Below are 20,711 nucleotides of genomic sequence, written 5' to 3' on the forward strand. Positions count from 1 at the left end.
CAGCAGCCATTTAGATGAAGTTACTACAAGTTTTTCTAATTGGATTTGCCTCATTTGTACAAAACTTTAAAAGTTCTTGCCAATTTTGTATAATTCTGCTGATTGAGTGACATATTTCATTCTAAAAGGATTTTCTACTCTAAGTAAGAGCAATCATGTTAAAGGCCGACAGGTATCATTTGTATAATGCAGAGAATGTTTTTTTTTAAATAAAATAGTGTCAAATTCTGAAGACCAGTTTTAAAGAAATAATTTAATGGATTTTTATTTTATTTTTAGTAATGGTGACCATATTTGATGACAGATCAGTCTCATTTGTGAAAAATGAAAGACCTTTCTACACAAAATATTCAACTATTCTTTCTGTAAAATTAAGTCAAATTCTTATGAACAGTTATCTTGAGAAGTGTTATTTTTCATTTTTAGGAATGGTAGCCATGTTTGATGGCAGATCAGCAATTTCTGAATACATTTTAAAAGGGTTTTATGCCAGTATGTTTTCTGTAAATAGACAAATTCTCTTAAGTTTTTTTTAGAAGCCGTAACTTTTTTCTATTTTAAGTAATAGTGGCCATATTTGATCATAAATCAGCATCTTCTGAACAAATTTGAAAAAGCATATGAATGCTAGGATGCTTTCTGTCAATTTTGTTTAAATTCTCTTAAGCCGTTTTTGAGAACAGAATATAAATAGCAGTTGGGAAATTGATGACATATGAAGCTTCTTACAATAAAATTTTTTCGGCTTTAGGGTCAGGTGAGCTAAAATTTAAAAGTAAGATAAAATAATTTTAAAAAATAATCGTTTAGTGTTATTATTATTATTATTATTATATCAAATTTGGTTCATACTTCATACATTTTATAGCATTCCTCACTAGTTAATCTGACAGGGACCTAGCTTTAAGATAAATTTTATTTTAATTGCATTAATAGCTAGATCTATGTCACCTTTGAAATTTATAGTTATATAGCTTATATGATTATCTATGGTCTCACTTGACTATTGTTTTATTTTTCAATTAATTTTGTAAGCATATATATTTACATTTAGTGTGGTAATCATACAATACCTGATTTATTACTAAAAATTATAAATTATGCAAAACAAGGTCAAATAAGCGACATGTGTACCTAGGTCATGAAAACTCAACTGGCTGCACCAGCACTTTATCTGGCTGTATACAACTTAACTGAAAATGTGAGCAAGCATGAAATTGCAATGTTTGTTTCACCAGCTATGAAATAGTTATGGTTGGTAAAACAGTGTTGCATCAGCCAGGGTATGATAGTTTGAAACATTGGTATTTATTAATGTACAAAGCATTACCTTATATCGATGATAACGATATTGCAGTGTTCGAGCCTTTATAGCTGTGGATGTAATCAACAAATTATCATCCAAACTGTCAGCAGCCTAAGGTGTTTATTGTAACAAACATAGATCCAAACAATGACCTGAACAGGAAGGTCATGGTTTATGATATGCTAAGATTTTCAAGTTTTCCTGAGATTTTGGTCATTATAACTAGCCATTTCGGATAGGCTGATCAGAACTGATTATTCAACAAGCATGACCAAAAATTCCTGATGCATTCTGAATGAATATGAGCTATTAAAAAGGAGGATTCAAATGAGCTGGTTCTATAGGGTAATCAAGAAGAAAAATGGTAAAAAATGGACATGGACAACATGTTATCATGCCAATCTGAAAGATTGTTCACAGACATTCGAAAGAGTAAGACATTATATGTTACTAAACTTTTATTTAAATAAAACTTTTAAATAATAAAGCATGGCTATATTGGACAACATGTGAGTATCAGCTGTACAGACCTGAAAAGCATAGTTGCCAGGATGCTTTATGTCAGATTAGACCAATGGTCAAATTCTGTTGAACACTTATCTCAGATGAACTTTTTTAATGGCTTGTCTTTATTCAGTAACATTTAGCTCCATTTGATTGCAGATCATATATATAAAATTTAAAGATACTAATGTCAGTAGCTCTCAGGTTACATGTTTAACAAATCACTCAAAAGCTTCTAATTTTAGTTACAGCAATCATTTTTTATGGCACATTAACATTATCTATACAAACTTTAATTATATTTATGCCAGAATGCTATATTCCAAATGTGGTAGAGCGTATTTTTTAATCAGAAATATAAAGTGATAATAGGACAATGAATGATGCACATTAGACACAGGGCCGTGCCAGAAGCTCACATGGCAGTTTGGTCAGGTGAGCTCAAAATGGCCAGCTATTTTACAAAATGACCTATGCAACACTTGTAAATAAAAATAAATAAAAGGTCCTTTGCAAATAAACTACTACCTGCTACTTAAGGAACAGAACCATTTTGGCATATACTGACAGGTGGCTGTTTACAGAAGATAAAACACCAGAATTGTCAGTAAGCACTCTTGAGAAGCAATCATCAGACAAAGCCCATTCTTACAAATTCTAGTCAAGACACAAGTGCATGCCAAATTTCATACAGATGTCATAAATGGTGTAAAGATATTAACTGTAAAGTGCACAAGATATTAACTGTAAAGTGCACAACAGATGGACACCATTTTTGTAATGGGAATAAAATGCTGATCCAGCAAAACCCATTGTTTTGCAAGATGCATTGTCAGGTCTTGATCCAAGAAGATACAAAGCACCATGAAAATAACTCAAACAGTTAAACAGATGTAAAGTGTAAATACAATTTTCAAATATGGGAAGATAACTCTAACAGTTAAAGAGACATAAAGTATAAATACAGTTTTCAAATACAGGAAGATAAACAGTTAAGGAAATATGAAATGTAAATATAGTTTTCAAAATTAGGAAGATAACTAAAAAAGTACTTATCTGGCAAAGCTGTATTTTATGCTGGACACAAACTCCAGTCACGATACAAATAAGTACGATGTTTCAGGCAGATATCTCATCATGATACAAATGAATACGATGTTTCAGGTGGATATCTCATCACGATACCAATGAGTACCATGTTTCAGGCAGATATCTCATCACGATACAAATGAGTACCATGTGTCAGGCAGATATCTCATCACGATACAAATGAGTACAATGTTTCAGGCAGATATCTCATGGTTTAGGACGGGTCGGCAACCTTTTTTACATAGCGTGCCACTTTTTTTCTGGATTAATTACAAAATAAACGAGCGCATGCCACCAGTAAAAAAGTAACACTGTTATAATTGAGATTTTTGACTGCCCTTTGCGTGCCACAAAAAACCTCTTGACGTGCCACCTGTGGCACGCGTGCCTTAGGTTGCCGACCCCTGGTTTAGGATATATTAACTGGAAAGGAGAAGGATGGATGTATGGGTGTACAGACATAATTTGTAATTAAAATGGGGACAACTTAAAATGCTTATCAAGTGGCAAATTATTGCAGGACAAAGTGTTTAGTCATTGTAGGTCATACTACAGAAAAAAAATCTCTCAAAGGGTTCAGGCAATATTAAGGAAACAAAAGTGTCACAGCTGGACTGACAAGTTGACTCTAGTATAACCCCCATTTCATATTTTTGTTTTTAATGGGGTAGGGGAAAGGAGAAAGTTGCAATAAATAACACACAGCCAAAACAATTCTTCATGGAGAACTACCTTAATTATATCCTGTGATCAAAGACACATCATGGAGGGGGCACACTTCAGGAATTTAAAGTAATAATTGGCTGCAAGTGGAAATTAGGAAAATTACATATTGGTTTTCTTCATATTTTGTGAGCATTTAACATCCCTGTCATCCATGCACAGATGTTTCTGTATTTTATGGATATTTCATCATAAGTATGGATATGCATATGGATGTTCCCAGTGAATGATTTCATTTTATATAGCTGTTAACATCTTAAATGTATGCATTTAGGCTGAAAGTTATATACACACCTAAATCTGGCCAGCAAAACAATCAAATTTATGAGAAATGCTAATTACTAAGATTAATCCAATAGTAAATTATAGCTTTTCTCATTTGTATACTTATTTTTCCTCGTAGCTGCAATTTTCCTCACATCTGCATGCTTAAATTGACCTTGGTAATAAAAGTACACATTTTCTTCTGATTTGGAGATAAAAATCTGGTTAATTTGCCAAAAATATGTGATCTGCTTGGTCAGCATTAGAAGAAATAAATGTAAGTAAAAATTCAAGGACAAACTTTGAACAATTAAACATTGTTGCAAGCATCTTTATGAAAAAGCTGCAGCTGCAGATATGATGGTGACCTACTTACATTTATCTTGTAAAGTAAATGCAAAGTGGAAAGAGGTCATAGCAGACATTATGTCCAAGAGATGGTAAAGATGGTATTGAAGATCTAGAGCTTGGTGTTTAGCAAAAACTTGTGTCAAAAGTATATATCTAAATCAATGAATATGATAGCATCCTGATATGTGGAATCTAAATTAATTATATTAAGCCATCAATTTCTTTTTGTTTAAAATGCAGACCTCACAAAAGATAAACATAAATGCACATATCTTGATGGGTATGTATTCATAATACTGGTGAAAATATCAGAACAAATATTGGAATCAAGTGATACAATTTCAGTAAATATAAATATAGCAAAACCTCTCGAGACAGAAAAAGCCTCTCTAAACCAAATTCCTCTTTAACCCTAAATAAACTTCATGAAACTGAAACCCCTCTTTGAAAGCCAATACAAAATTTAAATCCCAGATTTCATTTTTACACTAAAATGAATCCCATAAGATTGAAATGTATTCAAAATTTGGCCAGGTAGTTTTGAGGTTGGCCAATGGTCCAAAAATAGCCTAGGGTCATGCGGGAAGTAAAGAAAAAAAGCATGGCACATGCACTGGCACAGATTACACCAGTTTCAACAATATGGCTAATTGGCTGTCTTTACACCTGGTTAAAGTGACAGCTTTTAAAATTATGTGTTGTAATACAGTACCTGTGGTTTTGCAAACAAACAGAAATTCCATTTATTTGCCATCATCTATGTCCAATATTATACAGTGGTTCATCTTTTTAACACACCCTCCTGACCAGAGGCCACCTGCTTTATACAGCCAGAAATCCTTGGCACTTACAAGTTTGTGTTCGAAAGTACTCTTATGGGGCAGCCCCACCCCTTTGTCTATGCATTTATAAAAGGATAATGCATACCTATTAGATTTATTCCTCCTGAGTGGAAACATAATGGGATTGACAGATGGAAATCTTGTAAATAGTTGGTCATTTCTTAATTCAACACATTACATGCAGATAAATTATCAAACTTTAAGTCATACAATGAGGTAAACAATCTGATTATCTATACTGCTGTGTCTTACTTATATGTAAGCTTTTGTCACTTTGATAATAATGGACATTGTTACCATAGATAATTATCAACATGAAAAAAGCAACCAAGCTGAGAAGAACAGTATATTTCAGCTAAAGTTAGTGTGACATTCAGTCAACACAAAGATAAAACGGTATGGTAGTCATCCTGGCTTCTCTCATAGATTATGGAATGTATTTAAGAAGGTAGCATACTAAAACCAGTTAATCACATACAAAATTCATTACCTTTGTAAACAAAGAGCAGTTCATGTAATTTCAAAGATACACATTGTCAATGAAGTTGTTGTAAAAAAAAGTGTGAAATGTTTCCAAAGATTCTCAGGTAAATGGAAGAAATTTAACTAAAGGAAAAGAAGAAGAATCTTTTGATCTTATGTCAGAGAAAGTCTTAAAAACATTATCGTATATATTCTGCAGCAATTGGAAGGAGAATGACAGTTACAGCCAGATGGTTTGTAAACTGATTTTATTGACACTGTATATACTTGTTTATAAGTAAAGTCCAACTGCAAACTGCACAGACCCAGATCTGCCATTGCATAGTGTGCCAGCAGATCTGAGACTGTGCAGTTTGTCAGATGTAATCAGTAGAGCAAAGAAAAGGTGTTAATCTGCAGGCACACTGTGTTACAGCAGACCAAGATCTTTTTTGTTTGCTCTTTGACTCAATTTATACACTAGTATATACAGTATTCATCATAATTTTAAATACTAGTAACTTTTATTTAAGTTTAATCACATTGATTCCACAAAATGCCTGTAAATTTTTATATGAAAATATTAAATGTTTAAAATTTAGTTATGCACTTTGTACATTATATGAAATTATTACTCACATCCATGTGATCCCCTTCTAGAAAGGCCACTTCTCTTTTAAGGCCACTTTCCTGCTTCAGAAGGGTGGCCTTATATGAGGGGGACCACTGTATACCTGAATGATCCTCAGTCAACTAACTTAAACATTAACATTAGTGCTGATAAAAACCAGAACAATTTTGCATCAATGTTCTGTTACTGGCTAGTGACATTGTATCAAATCGTGTAAATCTACATAAAAGTACAAATACACATGTTGAAACAAATTAAACCAAAAAGCCCTCATAATCAAAACTGGTACCGAGGTTTCATTGTATTTCATATATGTCATCTGATTCAAATACAAACCAATGAAAAAGCAATTGTACTAATAGGTACCTTTAACAGTTGTAAGTATGTCAACTTAATCTTGTAAAAGACTCATCAATGCCACACTTATTTCAATAAAACTGGATAGTGCCAAACTTTGGCAGTATCTTACCTTTGTTTTGTACACCTTAGCTGTACAATCACACAGATACTGAGAATACTGAATCCTCTCAGCTGTACAATCACTAAGATATTAAGGTTAGTGAATCCTCTCTTGGTGTACAGTCACTAAGATATTGAGAACACTAAATCCTCTCCAGGTGAATTATATCAAATATCTCAGTTTTCTGTTTTCCATAATAAAGAATTAAAAGAATGAATGATTTTATTTACCAATTTAAAACATATTTATTTTTTATGCTCAGACTGTGCCACATTTTTAATCTCTTAACATGGATTCCTTTAGCAGAGATTTTCAATAAAGGTCATTCATTGCAGAGCCAAGATGCACAAAAACAAAATAATGTAAAGCTGTTCATTATAAGTGAATTAACGTCTATTAAGATCATATCCATATCACCACACTTTTCACTGGTAGATTGTTTCAAGTCCCGGATTTGTTCACAGGAGTTACTGATCTTGATCTGGAACTTGATGCAGAAGACTGTCTTTTATCAGAACTTGGGGGTCTTGGTGTACAAGACCTACTATCTCCATCTATAGACAGTATCTCCAAACTTTCATGAACATAACCCTGATTTTTAATCTTAGATTCTATAAAAGAATTTTGTATCATTTCAATCTGAGGCTTCAGTGAAGTTGTGCTGCTTGGACGACTCCCAGATTTTTGGTTGTTCAGTCCCTGTGTTACAAGAGTACCGGTGGGGTCAATTTCAGGCAATGATGGTATCTGAGACTCAAAACTTTCTCTTAGTCTGTCATTTGTAGCACCATTATGTAAACTAGAATGTGTTGGTTCTTTCAATATGTTGTCAATTTCATGTTGTATTGTGGACATGTCAAGATTCATGTCAGACTTTTCCTGGGAAATTAGCTTCCATGTCTCTGCCGCGATGGATTGCATATTGTCACTGGCTGAAAATTAAAGTTAAAAATAATTACTTAACCAAAGTTGTATTCAGTAAAGAAGAAAATGAGCACAACACATGCAAAAATATTTATAATGAGCAAAATAATCACTTTTCCATAAAAGTCTACTGTGGCCAAAAATTAAAAATTTTCACAGAGACTTTTACTTTAGCAGGACAAAATTCTGATAATATCCATTAAGACTTAAGTGAAGTGTGGGAGTCACATTGCATCACACCTATATACCCAGATCATATGCTTGTTGTTTAATGTTAACTTAATTTACTTCATGGCTAATAAAATAAAGTTGTGGATCTACTGTTATTTTGTGTCAAAGTTTTCAAAATATCTAAACTTCACATCTATTCAATTCAGCAGATGGATTCCATTTCAAAGACAGTAAATGAATGGGATATGAACCAAAGTGGATTTAAAATAATACCAGCTAGATGTTCAAGTTGCATCCAGGGGAAACCTGATTTTTATGATGGGAGAAAAAAGATCAGTTGGGTGATCAAAAGGTACCTCTCCGACTAGAAATTATGGCTGCATTTTATTTTCATTTTTGGAAGGAAGCAGGGCAATGCATGGGAGACTAAGAATGATATCCCAGTTTGCACGTTAATATATATAATTGAGTTGCAGACAAATTTTGTGATATCTCCACTTAACAAAAATTCATGCCAAAAAATAAAACTGCCTTTAACTAAAAATTAAAAATAATTAGGCAATCAAGGTATGATAAAAATTATCATTTGTTGAAGTTGCTGTACAAAATTTGCTTGAAATCCAAAACAAGAAAACAGACTATTGTTTTGTGAGAATTAAATGTGGCTGTACCGGGGAACTCCATCATTCTTGTCTGTTTCTAGATGGAGCCAGAGTACTATAGGATTTCTAGACTGGTTCTATATTTCAGGTGGCTTTGTTTATGAATGAAACTTTGAAAATCAAATTTTTGTGGTAAGATGTTTCTTCAGTAATACATACTTGATCATAATACATTAGCAGAATATCCTCTACCTCTCAAATGCAGCCCTTCCAACTGAAATAAAATGTGCTAACCATGCCTATCAAACATGATATTTTTATGCAGGGAGGCCAGATCAGTTTGGTCTTCCCTTTGATACAGGGATTGGTGACAAATTCCATCAGCTATCAATTACCATTGGAGTTCAAATGCATGTTCTTCCAGGGATGTAACTGCAGGGAATGCCTGTATTATGATTTTTAAGTATTATCAAAGAAAAAATATTTTACACCCAAAATTGGTTTTTTCAAATACATTACATTAGGAAAATATGCACATGTAAATGGCAGAGGGAGTGAAATCTCCTCACCCTGGAGTTGGCATTGTTTCCGGTCTCCTAATGCATGCAAAATGACTTAAGTCTCATTAGATTCAAGCTAGAGTTTGGACAGATTACTGGATGAAAAATGGATTTTTGGGGGCTCCCACAGCTACAGTAGCCACAAAGTAACCTGTGACACTATGAAATGTCTGAATGATCTGGGAAGACAGCCTTTTTGCACTGCTGATATAGGTCTCACCAGATTAAATTAAGGCCTTTGGGATCAAAGGTCTTTCATATATAATTGTGATATTAGACCTCCATCTCACAGTTTAAATGGTTTAAGATGTTTGCTTCAATGTTATGCTAGTGGCAACTGTCCTAACCTCATGAGCTGATATGCATAAGAAATTCACATGGTCTTTGGTTAATTCCTTGTAGGCTGAGAGAATAAGCTAATGTATCCTGTATAAAAAGGACCTGAATGGAAATATTGTTATTTCTAAGAATGGTAAAAACAAGCAAGATCCATCTGCATTGGTCAGTGCATTTCTAGTACAACATGAATACCCTGATGGAGTCCTAAAGATGGGAAAAAGTGGTCCAAAGAAGGCATAGGTTTCAAGATGAAAAGACTGGTTTCCTATTAGCAGGAGTCCGTTCTTGGAGATGAATCATAGGTTCATCATCAGAGAAAATAAACTATCATTACATAATGATATATTCCTGAAGGGACCAAACTCTGCTCACTTCTTGAAAAGAAGGGAAGATTTGCTTGTAGATTCTGGAGCTGATTGCTTGCAGTAAATCAACAGAGATCCTCCCAGCTGATGAGCTGGGGCCTCATTTGGTTGAGTGGCCCAAAACAAACTGATCTTCTGTCACAATGAAAGAATCAATGGGCAAAGAAAATCCCAGGCCAAAATAAAACTCTTCAAGAGGTTAACTAACACCACAAAAGATGATCTTTAAGGCATTCTGGTAGGCTCTGAACTCCATGCCCAGATGAATGAATTACTGGAATGGAATGGAGTTAAGATTTGTCCTTGTTGATAAGGAATCTGAGGCAAAGCATGATAGAAGCAAGCAAGCAATTACATGCTTTTTATAGAAATATTGCTTACCTTGTGCCTTTTGAGAATGTTGTCTGATGTCATGAATGTGGAGATGGTTCTGACATGTGACACAACCTACTCCATGACTCTGGTGAACATGTAAGATTTGGACTCCAAGGTATTGTCTTTTAACTAATACACAGATCCGTGAATGCAAACCTCTGGAACATTCAGAAAGACCAATGAATGGGTGTGTGAAGGTACACATCTTGGAGGTCTAAGCTGATGGCAAAATCTCTCTCCTGAATGGCAATGTGGACAAGCCTTGCAGTCTACATCCAAAACTTGGATGCCCAAATTCACTGTTTGATAGATGAGTTCATGACTGACCTCAACATGCCATATTGCCCTTTTCATGAGAAGAGTATATTTTCTTGCTACATGAAGTCTGCCTTGTATGGGTCTTGGTAGAGGAGGAACAAAATGTATTATTGGGAAGCCCCCCACCCCACCCCAATGATTTGCAAGTTTCCCACGTTCTATAGGTGGAGTCTCTCCCATTCTATGGTAAATTTGTCATCCTCTCCCTGTGCCTTGGTTCCCCTTGCTCTTGCAAACTGGGCCTTAGCTGAAAAGTAGGGTATGAGGGGGTTTCCATGTATGAAATGGTTTAGAGGGGTCCTTCTTATTTCTCTGGACCCTCTTGATAAACGAAGGCCAAGTTCTGGGTTGCTTGTCTGCAACTGCATGAGGCTTGTCTCTCTGGTGACTTTTTCCCTGATTCCCCTGATCTGACCATGGAAAAGGAGATTGGAAGACAAATGATGAGACCTGATAACTTCTTTGTGCAGCATAAACATGATTAGAAGGGTGTCTCTCTCTCTCTCTCTGTGGAAGTTAATGGAAGCAGTTATGGAACTGGAAAGTTTGTTTTTTCAACTCTCTGTGAGACTGACTCCTAGCTATATCTTTCAGTGGCAGCCTAAATGCATACATGCCAACCCCTGGTGAGGAAAAAGTGTAATACAAATTTTATAAAAAGAGTAATCTGAGCAGAAAAAGAGTAATCCACATAACATAATAAAATTCAATGAGCATATGTACAAAATGATTTATTTACCCCTTTTGGTCTTTTAACATCAATTACTGCTTCAGATTTTTGTTTATAGCACTCTGAGCTTTAAAAAGCAACAGTCTCTCATATTGCATTTCAAAACACTTTGTACCAGCTGATATTATGAATTTTTTGCACACCAGTAGAGAACCAAGTGCTTGGTTACAGAGCCTGGATCTGAATTCAATTTTATTTTTGTTAACAATACTGAAAAATCTCCCACTGTCAGCAATAGAATGGTAAAGAACCAATATTCCTTTCATAACCTGACAAAGAAGAGGAATATATATTTTCCAGTTATTGGATCTTTTAGCTGGGAAATAAGGTGCCATTGCACATCAACTCATCCACATGAAGTACATTGTCAGGTAGAATGCCAACTTGATACTTCAGGGGTTCTCCTTCTAATTTATCAGCAGCCTTCCCTGCAGCAAGGTGCATCATATGACTGGGACAACTTGATATGTACACTGATGGAGACATTTTTCAAAATATAGAATGCAACTCCTTTATGAATTCCAGTCATCACAGATGCATTATCAGCAGTTCTGCCAACTTATGTTTATTCAATGCATTATCAAGCAAATAAAAAATGTTTTCTCCAGTGGAATCTACTGTTAATTCTGGTAATGAAAGAAGAGTACTCTGACTTTGCCTTTTCATTATTAAAGTCTCTAACACAGACTGGGTACAACTTTTGTCATCAAAATCACTGCTCCTGTCTGTTGCAATACTAAACGGACTAGTCTTCACGGCTTCTGCAATTTTAAGTGAATTATCTTCTGCTAAACACCTAACAATATTAGATGATTTTGTTCTTGCAGATGCATATTTTCTGCAATTTTGGAATCAGAAAACATCTGTTTGAACAAAGGACCAACATAGTCTTCCACTGCTAGGGGTAGTCTGTGTTCTATTAAGAACTTGGTAAATAATGCCTCTGCATTTATTAGTTCTGCTTTAAAAAAGAAGTTACAAGTTGCCTTAGTACTGGAGCTTGTAAAATGAGCTAATTCAAGGTTTCTTTGTTTTACCATCATGACCAATATTAAAATCCTTTACATACAGCCTGCAGTGGGCATCAAGCTGCCTAGAATGGAATGCTTATTGTGCAATTCATGTATTCATCTTTGAATTAGTTTTTCTTGTTTTTCTAATCCATCTGTGAAATTATTTGAAAAACATTTTTGCTCTAACACACACATATACTAGAATAAATCTGACTTGACCTTTAGTGCCAAATACCTACAGACTGATTCTCTATCAGAAATGAATTAGAACAAAAAATCTGCAAGCACAAATTAAAAATTAGAAAACCAGTCTGTTCTCTCCTAAGCCATACAGCTGCTATGAATAGAAACCAAGGTTGAAAGTTTGAAAGTAAAACCAGCATGTTTCTTGGAAATAGGGCAGCTGCTATAATTACAACATAATACTGTTAGGAAAGTGCATGCAAGGATGGACAAGCATACTTTTATGTCGTAGTTATGTAGAAGCCATCTTTTCTAGAATACGGTCTGAAAGATTAATGGGATGCTAATAAAAATAAGAAAACAAATTATTACTTTTTTGGGGAGGGGACAACGAAAACGCGTAATCCAAATACCTTTATGCATAAGGCGTAATTTAGTGCAGAAAAAAATGTAATGATTACGCCAAAAGCGTAATGGTTGGCATGTATGTAAATGTTAGGATCAAGGCTGTATTCAGTACTAAGCTTAATGAAAGACAGCCATGGAGACCAGACTAAGCATGAAACCACAATCATTATAGTGTTGTGAACCAGTTTTTGCATATCTTGCAAGATCTTTGCTGGAAGCAAGAACATCAATGTAGAAAACTAGCATGTCCATTTTATAAAAGGCCAGTTTGAAATTAGAATGGAATCATCACTGACAGAAAAGTGTCTAATGATGCTGGGGGCTTGAAGTTACCTTTTGAAGCAGTGCAAGATGATACTTATTTGTGCAGCATGTCATAGCTGTTTGAATGAAGGTTGGTCTTTCTTGGCTATAATAGCAATGGATGTGGGAATTCTACTAGTGGCTACTTGCAGAACATCAAGATGAGATCAAAATTCTAGAGTCAGAAACTAGAAGACTTATCAGTGGATGCATGAAAGGCTGAGTCTTCTCATTCTTCCCTAGACATTACTGAATCAAGTAGGGAAGCTGGAGTTTGCATATTATGTCTTCAAAGTAAAAAGTAGGAGGTGACAAAGAAGCCTACAGCAGTGGTAGTCATTACTGGATGGAAGGAACAAGTAGTCAGGAATGGCCAAAAATCCTGGGAGCCTGTCCCCTTTGGAAAATGTATTGGCTTTGAGTATCGTCAAAAGTTTGAGACAGGTACCATCTATCCAAGTAAGGGAAATCACTACAGCTGGTACTGGGTCACCACAGAAACAGGACCAGCGATTGAATGATCCATTAACAGTCTGCACTGCCTTCATAAATCTGGTAGACTATGAGGAGACTATTATAGTACTATATATACTCACTCACTTATGAGTTCAACTGCAAACTGCACAGAGCCAGATCTGCTGGCACATTATGCTATGTTTGTTAGGATTAATCCATAGAACATGCAACACAGACCCTAATCTGCAGGCACATTATTCTAAGGTAGATCAAGATCTTTGTTGTTTGCAGCTTGACTTATAAGTGAGTACATATGGTAGTTCCTCACTGTAACACTGTTCAGGGGCGCGACAAAAGAGTAATGCATTATTAGCAAGGTTTCCTTATACTAAGATATAGTCAATATAAAAATTACATGATGGGATCCATGACCATACCTGTGTTATGCAACTGACCATGTTATACTAAGGTGCTTTACTGTAGTATATGTTTGCATTTCATATGGAAATATAACAGGATCTAACCTTGCACTTCTTTTTCCATGGTCTCCTCCTCCTCCTCATTGAGTGTTGACAGTTGTTTGCTGATTGGACAATACGCCTCAGCCAACAACTTCTGAAGTACATCCTGAGAAAGCTTGGGTGGGTTTTCCATTAACCATTGTCGTGCAGACCTTGGAGACCTAAAAAGTTGGTTGATAATGATATGAATGCATATTCAAAGTGTGGTGCCGGGATATTATTTTAACAATCAAGCCACTGGAACTGTCAAATCACCTGCTTGATTTGGTCTGGAAGAAATGAGCAAAATTATGTTTTGATACAGTGATTTTGTAATGATGTTATATGATTACAGGATACGATAACTCCATTATGTACTAGATGAATAAAACTAATCAATAGGAATTTCATGCATTTTTACTATAGAAAATGTCTTTGTCCAATGGTATGTGCATTTAACAAGGTGCTCCTTTATAGACTGGCAACTTTAATAAAACCAAACGTGTGCTCAGATGAATGCAAATGGGACTGAACAACACTAGACCCTGGCCCTTAGTAAGAAATTGGCTTAAGCACAAAAATTAAACTGAGGTATAAAATTTATGTCAACATACAGAACAATATAGCAATGCAACAAACGTAGTGATTCATACCTCATCCAGAAGTTATAGCAGATAAAAGTTTTTAAATTTGAGCATGAGCTCAAATTTTGTACTCAGAGTTTCAAAACTACAGGTCCTGGACAGGCCTAGAAAGTTTCAAGACTACAGGTCCTGGCCTTGGCCCAGAGAGTATAGAGACTACAGGTCCTGAACTGACCCAGAGAGTTTCAAAACTACAGGTCTTAGACTAGCCCAAAGAGTTTAAAAACCAAAGGTTCTGGACTGGCCCTGAGAGTTTCAAGACTACAAGGTCCTGGACTGGCCAAGAGACTACAGGTCCTGGACTGGCCCAGTTAACTGAGTACAAAAAATTGAACTCCTGCATACATTTCAAATGATATTTATTTTCTGCAACACTGCTCCAATGAAGGTTTGAATCACCAAACAATCATTACTATCTATTTGTATCTCTACACATATGCCCCATTTCAAGGATACTCACAGACTCTAAACATGATTTTTCAATTCATAGTTGGAAGAGATTTAATTTTTGGTATTCAAAACAGTTTTGTGACTACAGGGCTTGGCTGCAAATAATAAAAATGTATTTTTTAAAAAACCAGATCTACATTTCATTAGTGTTTGTCACTATATTACAGAGCACTTAATTGGATGTTTTGTACATGAAATTTTGGTATGGTTGAGGACAATATTTTCTGCAGACATATTTGTAATCCTTGGTTATTTTGGTCTCTTGGTATATAGGACAGCATTCTTTTGCATACCAGGGCCCAGCAACATGGAATGAATTGCCCAATGAACTTAGACACAAAGACACAGTGATCTCATTCAAGAGTGCTTTCAAAACTCACTTATTTCAACTGCAAAAACAAACTTAAAGACCTAATAATGTTTCCTACCTTAAATATTCTCAGCATGTTTTTTTATTTTTGTTTTCTAATTTCATGGTGTTTGTTTTTGTAATCATATCATTATATGTTTTTTATCTTATATGTGTTGTTTAATGTTGTTAAGCGCTTAGAGCTTCTAAAGATTAGGCGCTATACAAAGTCCTCATTATTATTATTATTATATAGTGACTACACAAAACTGCCATTGTATGGAATACCATTTCTATTCAGTATGACTCTAATTTAAATTAAGTATATAAAACTCCCATTGTATGGAGTGCCATTTCTGTGCAGGTTGATTCCCACTCTATGGAGTGCCATTTCTGTGCAGGTTGATTTCCATTGGATGGAGCACCATTTCTGTGCAGATTGATTCCCATTGTATGGAGTGCCATTTCTGTGCAGGTTGATTCCCATTGTATGGAGTGCCATTTCTATGCAGGATAACTCTGATTATACAGAGCACCATTTCTCTGCAGGCTGACTCAAATTTAAACACAGTAATTTACATATGTTGTCAGCAGCACTCACACATCAGAAATGTAAAATATTGTTTGATTAAAATATTTTCTGAGTTTAAAACTTCCTTTTAACAGGTATTAAATATATAATTTATGTACTAATATAAATTGATTATTTAATAATGACCATCATAAATGGTTTGCTGATTGAAAACATTTTCTGGAGGTATTCTACTCCCTAGTTTAGTTTGAAACTAATTGCATTTGTTACAATTTCAAAATGATACCAGCATTTGTAAACACAGTAAAACTCAGTTTCCAATACCAGACTAAGCTGTTATCATCAAGATGTTTATCATATCTAAGAAGGACATGTCAAACAATCTTGTGACCAAGATTCAAAAGTGCACTTGATTATATGGCCCTATTTCAAAGGGTGTATTCACTGATCCAATGCTATCAATCCGAATGTGCTCAGAACATCTGCAACTTGTTCCTATCACATATTATTATCGATATGCAATACCAAAACATCATATGCCTTACTAAAACAGTAGCCATTTTTACAGTAGGCAAAACACACTAAAAACTTGGTACTAAAAATGATTAAAATTAAACTGCTTTGCATACTTTGAACATACTGAAAAAGTCTTGATGCATTTTTAGTGAATTTATTTGCATCAAAAATAGCTGTTCATCAAGAGTTCAGTGGAGCATTCTGGTATGAGTTTAAATCCTAGGCTCAATGTTTTCATGGTCAGGCAAAACCAATGCAGGCAAATATTTACACACTGCAGACAAGCCACTGATGAGGCAAGAGTGGGCAACTCTGTATCATTCTGTCCCTGTAGTGGGTATGACCCCTAATTCAATGACAGTCACTGTTGCTTAGATGACTTTCATTAAAGAATGCCTTTTTCTTACCTTGGTGTACTTTCTACAGAAATGATGCTCCTATTGTCAGTAGAGGTACCACTCCTGGACTCAGAGTCTGCAAATGACATGGAGCTTCCCATAGTGGAGCTTCCCATCATACTTCGGGACAGACTGCGAGCACACTGGTCTAACAAGTCCTGTAGCTCTTCCTCCCCTAATGTAGGTGTCTCCAACTGTGAAGATAAACATCAAAAAATTAAAATTCTTCATTGACCTGTTGCTGATATTTATGTCTGTGTTAATCCAGCTTCTCTTTCTCAACTGCATTTATCATTGTAGTGAGGGGAACATTTTATTGCCGATTAATCGCATGCATTTATTTAAATGTTGGATTCATTCAATGATTTTGTTAGAATAAACAAGACAGAACTGTCTTACGCTGACAAGAACAACAAAATTGGTAACATTATACAGTCATTTTCACAGCTATGTCAGGAATAGACCAAACTATTTGCCCCTCTATGCTATGAACAACCATGTATTATATTAGCTGTAGGGCAATAGAATACCTGGTTGTCAACAACAATGTGGGCAAATAATTTGTTCCACTTCCTACTTTGCCATAAAAATAAATTTTTCATTAACTAATTTTATTTGTGAACATATCTTAGAGCACAGTTAGTGACTGATTTCTGTTTGCAAACACACCAGTACCATTTAAAATTGTGCACTTTTGAGCATGTTCATTCACTTTACAAATAGTTCTAAATGTCAGTCACATTTGCATTACTGCACTGGGCAGCAGTTCCTATAGTAAAAGACATACAGATCATGTCTACATTCAGTAGTAACAATGTCAGTAATGGGTGACATTTGTTTTAGAATTGGATTATGCATACCTTTAAATGGAGATTATTCACTTTGTTAAGATTCTCCTACAGCAATATTCCTTTGGAAGGTCATTATTCACATGCCCCAATAAAGACATTTAGCAAAGACAATGTTAAGGTACATGAACACTTTTGGACGAGGTAAACCTAAATGTGTAATCCAGTACAAACCAGACAAAGTTGCATACTGTAATCTCACAACAAAAGCTATGCATGTTAAAAATAAACTCAGTCCTATTCTATATTGTAACACTTAGACCCAACATGCTCTTTTCTTCACCCAGTTTAGTTCCTGGCCACCATTGTAAAAGTCCATAGCAATCAAACAACTTTTGTCTGAAAGTTTTTTAATGACAATTATAGTGCAAGGCATCAAAAATCAGGATTGAGTAGACTTTGATTAGACTTTATTAGTATTAAATTACAGAACAAGAATTAATATTTAAGATAAGTAAAAGGGCCTGCATGCCCACATCTACATACAAGGTACCCTTCCCTTGCATGTGACTAATACCAATAACTATGTTTACAAAAAATCTTGAAACAAATACTAGGAACATTAAACAAGTGGAAAGAAAACTACAAGTTGGAATATATACAATACAATATTATCACCTTTACATGTGTATAAAACATATCCAACTGCAATAAGTGCATGCCCATGTCCACTGTTGCACAATGTTGGATAAGAGTCAACACTGTATACTTATAATAATCATAGAATGACCAGTGTTGACCCTGACAGGTCAGCATATTGGGCAATAGTACTTACTTTTGCCATATCACAATTTTGAGAGCTGTCATATTACATACAGAATATGTGACATTATGAATTCAGTGAAATGATGTATAGATAGAAATGAAAGTACACATATAACATCTAGACCTTTTTTATTATCACTCAGTGAAGATAATATAGTCAACATGGTAAAAAATTCATGGAAATTGGATCAAGATTGTAAGAGAGGCAATGATGCTCTAATTACCTCCAACTCTTCTGGATTATGGAATTTTTTCAACTCCTCCTCAATCTGTTTTAGTCTGGAATTGAAATCCCGCTGCTCTTTATTTTCTAACAATGCCTTCTCACCCAATTGTTCAAAATCCATAGAAGATGTGACAGCAACTCTTGTGAACAATTTGTGCTGTGGCTTGTAAAACTATGGCAACAGTATATAAATATTAACGCAAACAGTGGGTTCAAGCAAGCAAATTATGTGTTATAATAAAACATGTGAAAGTAAACACTTAAAAAAATTAAATAAACCACTTTATGCTAAATAATGCAACTTAAATATTACTGAATGGGTCCTAGTATGGGATTATAAAGTTTGATATGATTGTATTTCTATCGTAAAAAGAAATATCTTACTTGGCTTTTAACTAGAAGCTTGAAAGGAACCTATGTTGATTAACATTATAAAATTAAATGCTGTGGAAAATGTAAACCCAAATAATTTTATTTCACCACTAAATATTTTTTTTTGTTTTTTACATTATGGTTTCTAAAATGTTGATATTTCTGATTTTGAGGCACAAGACTTACCTAACATCATTAGCCTAAATTATCATGTGATGGAAATATATGTCAATATATGCCAAGAGTAAGATTTTTTTTACTGGAGTAAACATTTCTGGGAAATTTTTCTTGGTCCTGAAAGCCTGTTCTTTACTGCCCTTAAAATAGGCCATTTTGCTTTCTTATAGAAGTATTTATTTTGCACTGTGTCTAAGTTAGACTCATTTGCCTTGTTGTTAAGCAATAATTATATCTGAGTTTGTCTCTCAGTAATTGTGAATATTTGTGTTACTTATGCTGTAATAGACTTGAGTATTAAATGTCTGTTGCCAGGAATTAATGCTGTTTTGGGAAGATGCTAAAGAAGTATACATTTAGTAAAGCAGAACAAAAATTAAATCTTGAGTACTGTATACATTTCAAGATTATCACCTCCAAATGAGCAGATTTTTATTAAATATCAAATCACATATTTCACAACTCTAAGTTACTGTAGTATAAATATATATATATATATATATATATATATATATATATATATATATATATATATATATATATATATATATATATATATTCATTCTTGTAACAGAATTTATTCTATCCCATTATTTTGTATTTAAAAGACAGAGGTTATAGTTCAATGTGTACAAAATGATGTGATCACTGTCACATAAAGATTTCATCTAAATAAAATGAAATATCTACATGTTTATGGAGAAATGTATACATTTGGATTTAATGAATCAATGTATAAAGATTATTAATAATGACAAATATTGACTGACTTGAAGTCAGTTTTGCAGCCAAGGGGGAAGGGGAAATTTAATAGTAAAACAATTATAAGAATGGTGCATATGAAAACACCTGCTAAGGAGACCATCTATATAGTATTATAATTGTCAAACATTTTATGATTCAATCAACAGGGTTATCACTGGTGCAACAACAAAATATTGCTGACATTTCTATAAAAAAAGATTAATTATTAGTCACCTCCATTCACTGCATAACTTACAAATAATTATGTTATCTTATAACCAAAACCAATAAGGTATTTTTTTATGTAAATTTTTGGAAATAATGGATTCTGTTTAGTATGCTATAAAAATGTTATAAAAGTATCTTTGGAGGAAATTATTTTAACCTTTTAATTTTTCTCATAACAGGTGAATTTTCATGATTAATTTATTTTACCAAAAATATTACTGGATTGAGTATGTCATCAGCAAATAAGAGGTATGTCTTTTTTACATATTATTTCAAGGCAGGAACTCATCTGAATAACTTAGTAATTTAGTCAAGCATGTTAGCATTCTCTTTGGAAATTGTTTTACCTTTCTTGTGGCTATGAGCAGAAAATGTCTATTGTCAGCAACTACATCTCACTCACTCAGGACATCATCATTTTAAGAGCTTCCCTAAAGAAACTTTGTCTGGTGACATTTACTTATTTTAGATATAAATAAATTTCTATTTTATGGAAACATTTTCAAAAAAGTCTCTTTGGTACATTGAACCATATGATCTATCCATAACTGTGTACATAATATCAAATGTGGACATCATAGAC

At 34.2% G+C, this 20,711-nt stretch overlaps 1 protein-coding gene across 1 annotated transcript in view; it reads right to left on the reverse strand.

The window, feature by feature from the left end:
* Positions 1 to 4,506: 4,506 nt before the first annotated feature.
* The window catches only part of LOC149808326 (uncharacterized), a 46,776-nt gene continuing 30,571 nt past the window's right edge, over positions 4,507 to 20,711 (reverse strand). Inside the window, exons 11-14 of the mRNA XM_089975874.1 lie at positions 18,606 to 18,779; positions 16,778 to 16,962; positions 13,904 to 14,061; positions 4,507 to 7,564 (exon numbers count right to left, since the gene is read on the reverse strand). Of these exons, the coding sequence (XP_089832000.1) occupies positions 7,074 to 7,564; positions 13,904 to 14,061; positions 16,778 to 16,962; positions 18,606 to 18,779 (1,008 nt within the window). The 3' untranslated portion in view covers positions 4,507 to 7,073. The remainder of the gene's footprint in view (positions 7,565 to 13,903; positions 14,062 to 16,777; positions 16,963 to 18,605; positions 18,780 to 20,711) is intronic.

This window comes from Sinohyriopsis cumingii, chromosome 1 (assembly GCF_028554795.1).
Source record: "Sinohyriopsis cumingii isolate HCF-2022 chromosome 1, ASM2855479v2, whole genome shotgun sequence".
Lineage (NCBI taxonomy): Eukaryota > Metazoa > Mollusca > Bivalvia > Unionida > Unionidae > Sinohyriopsis > Sinohyriopsis cumingii.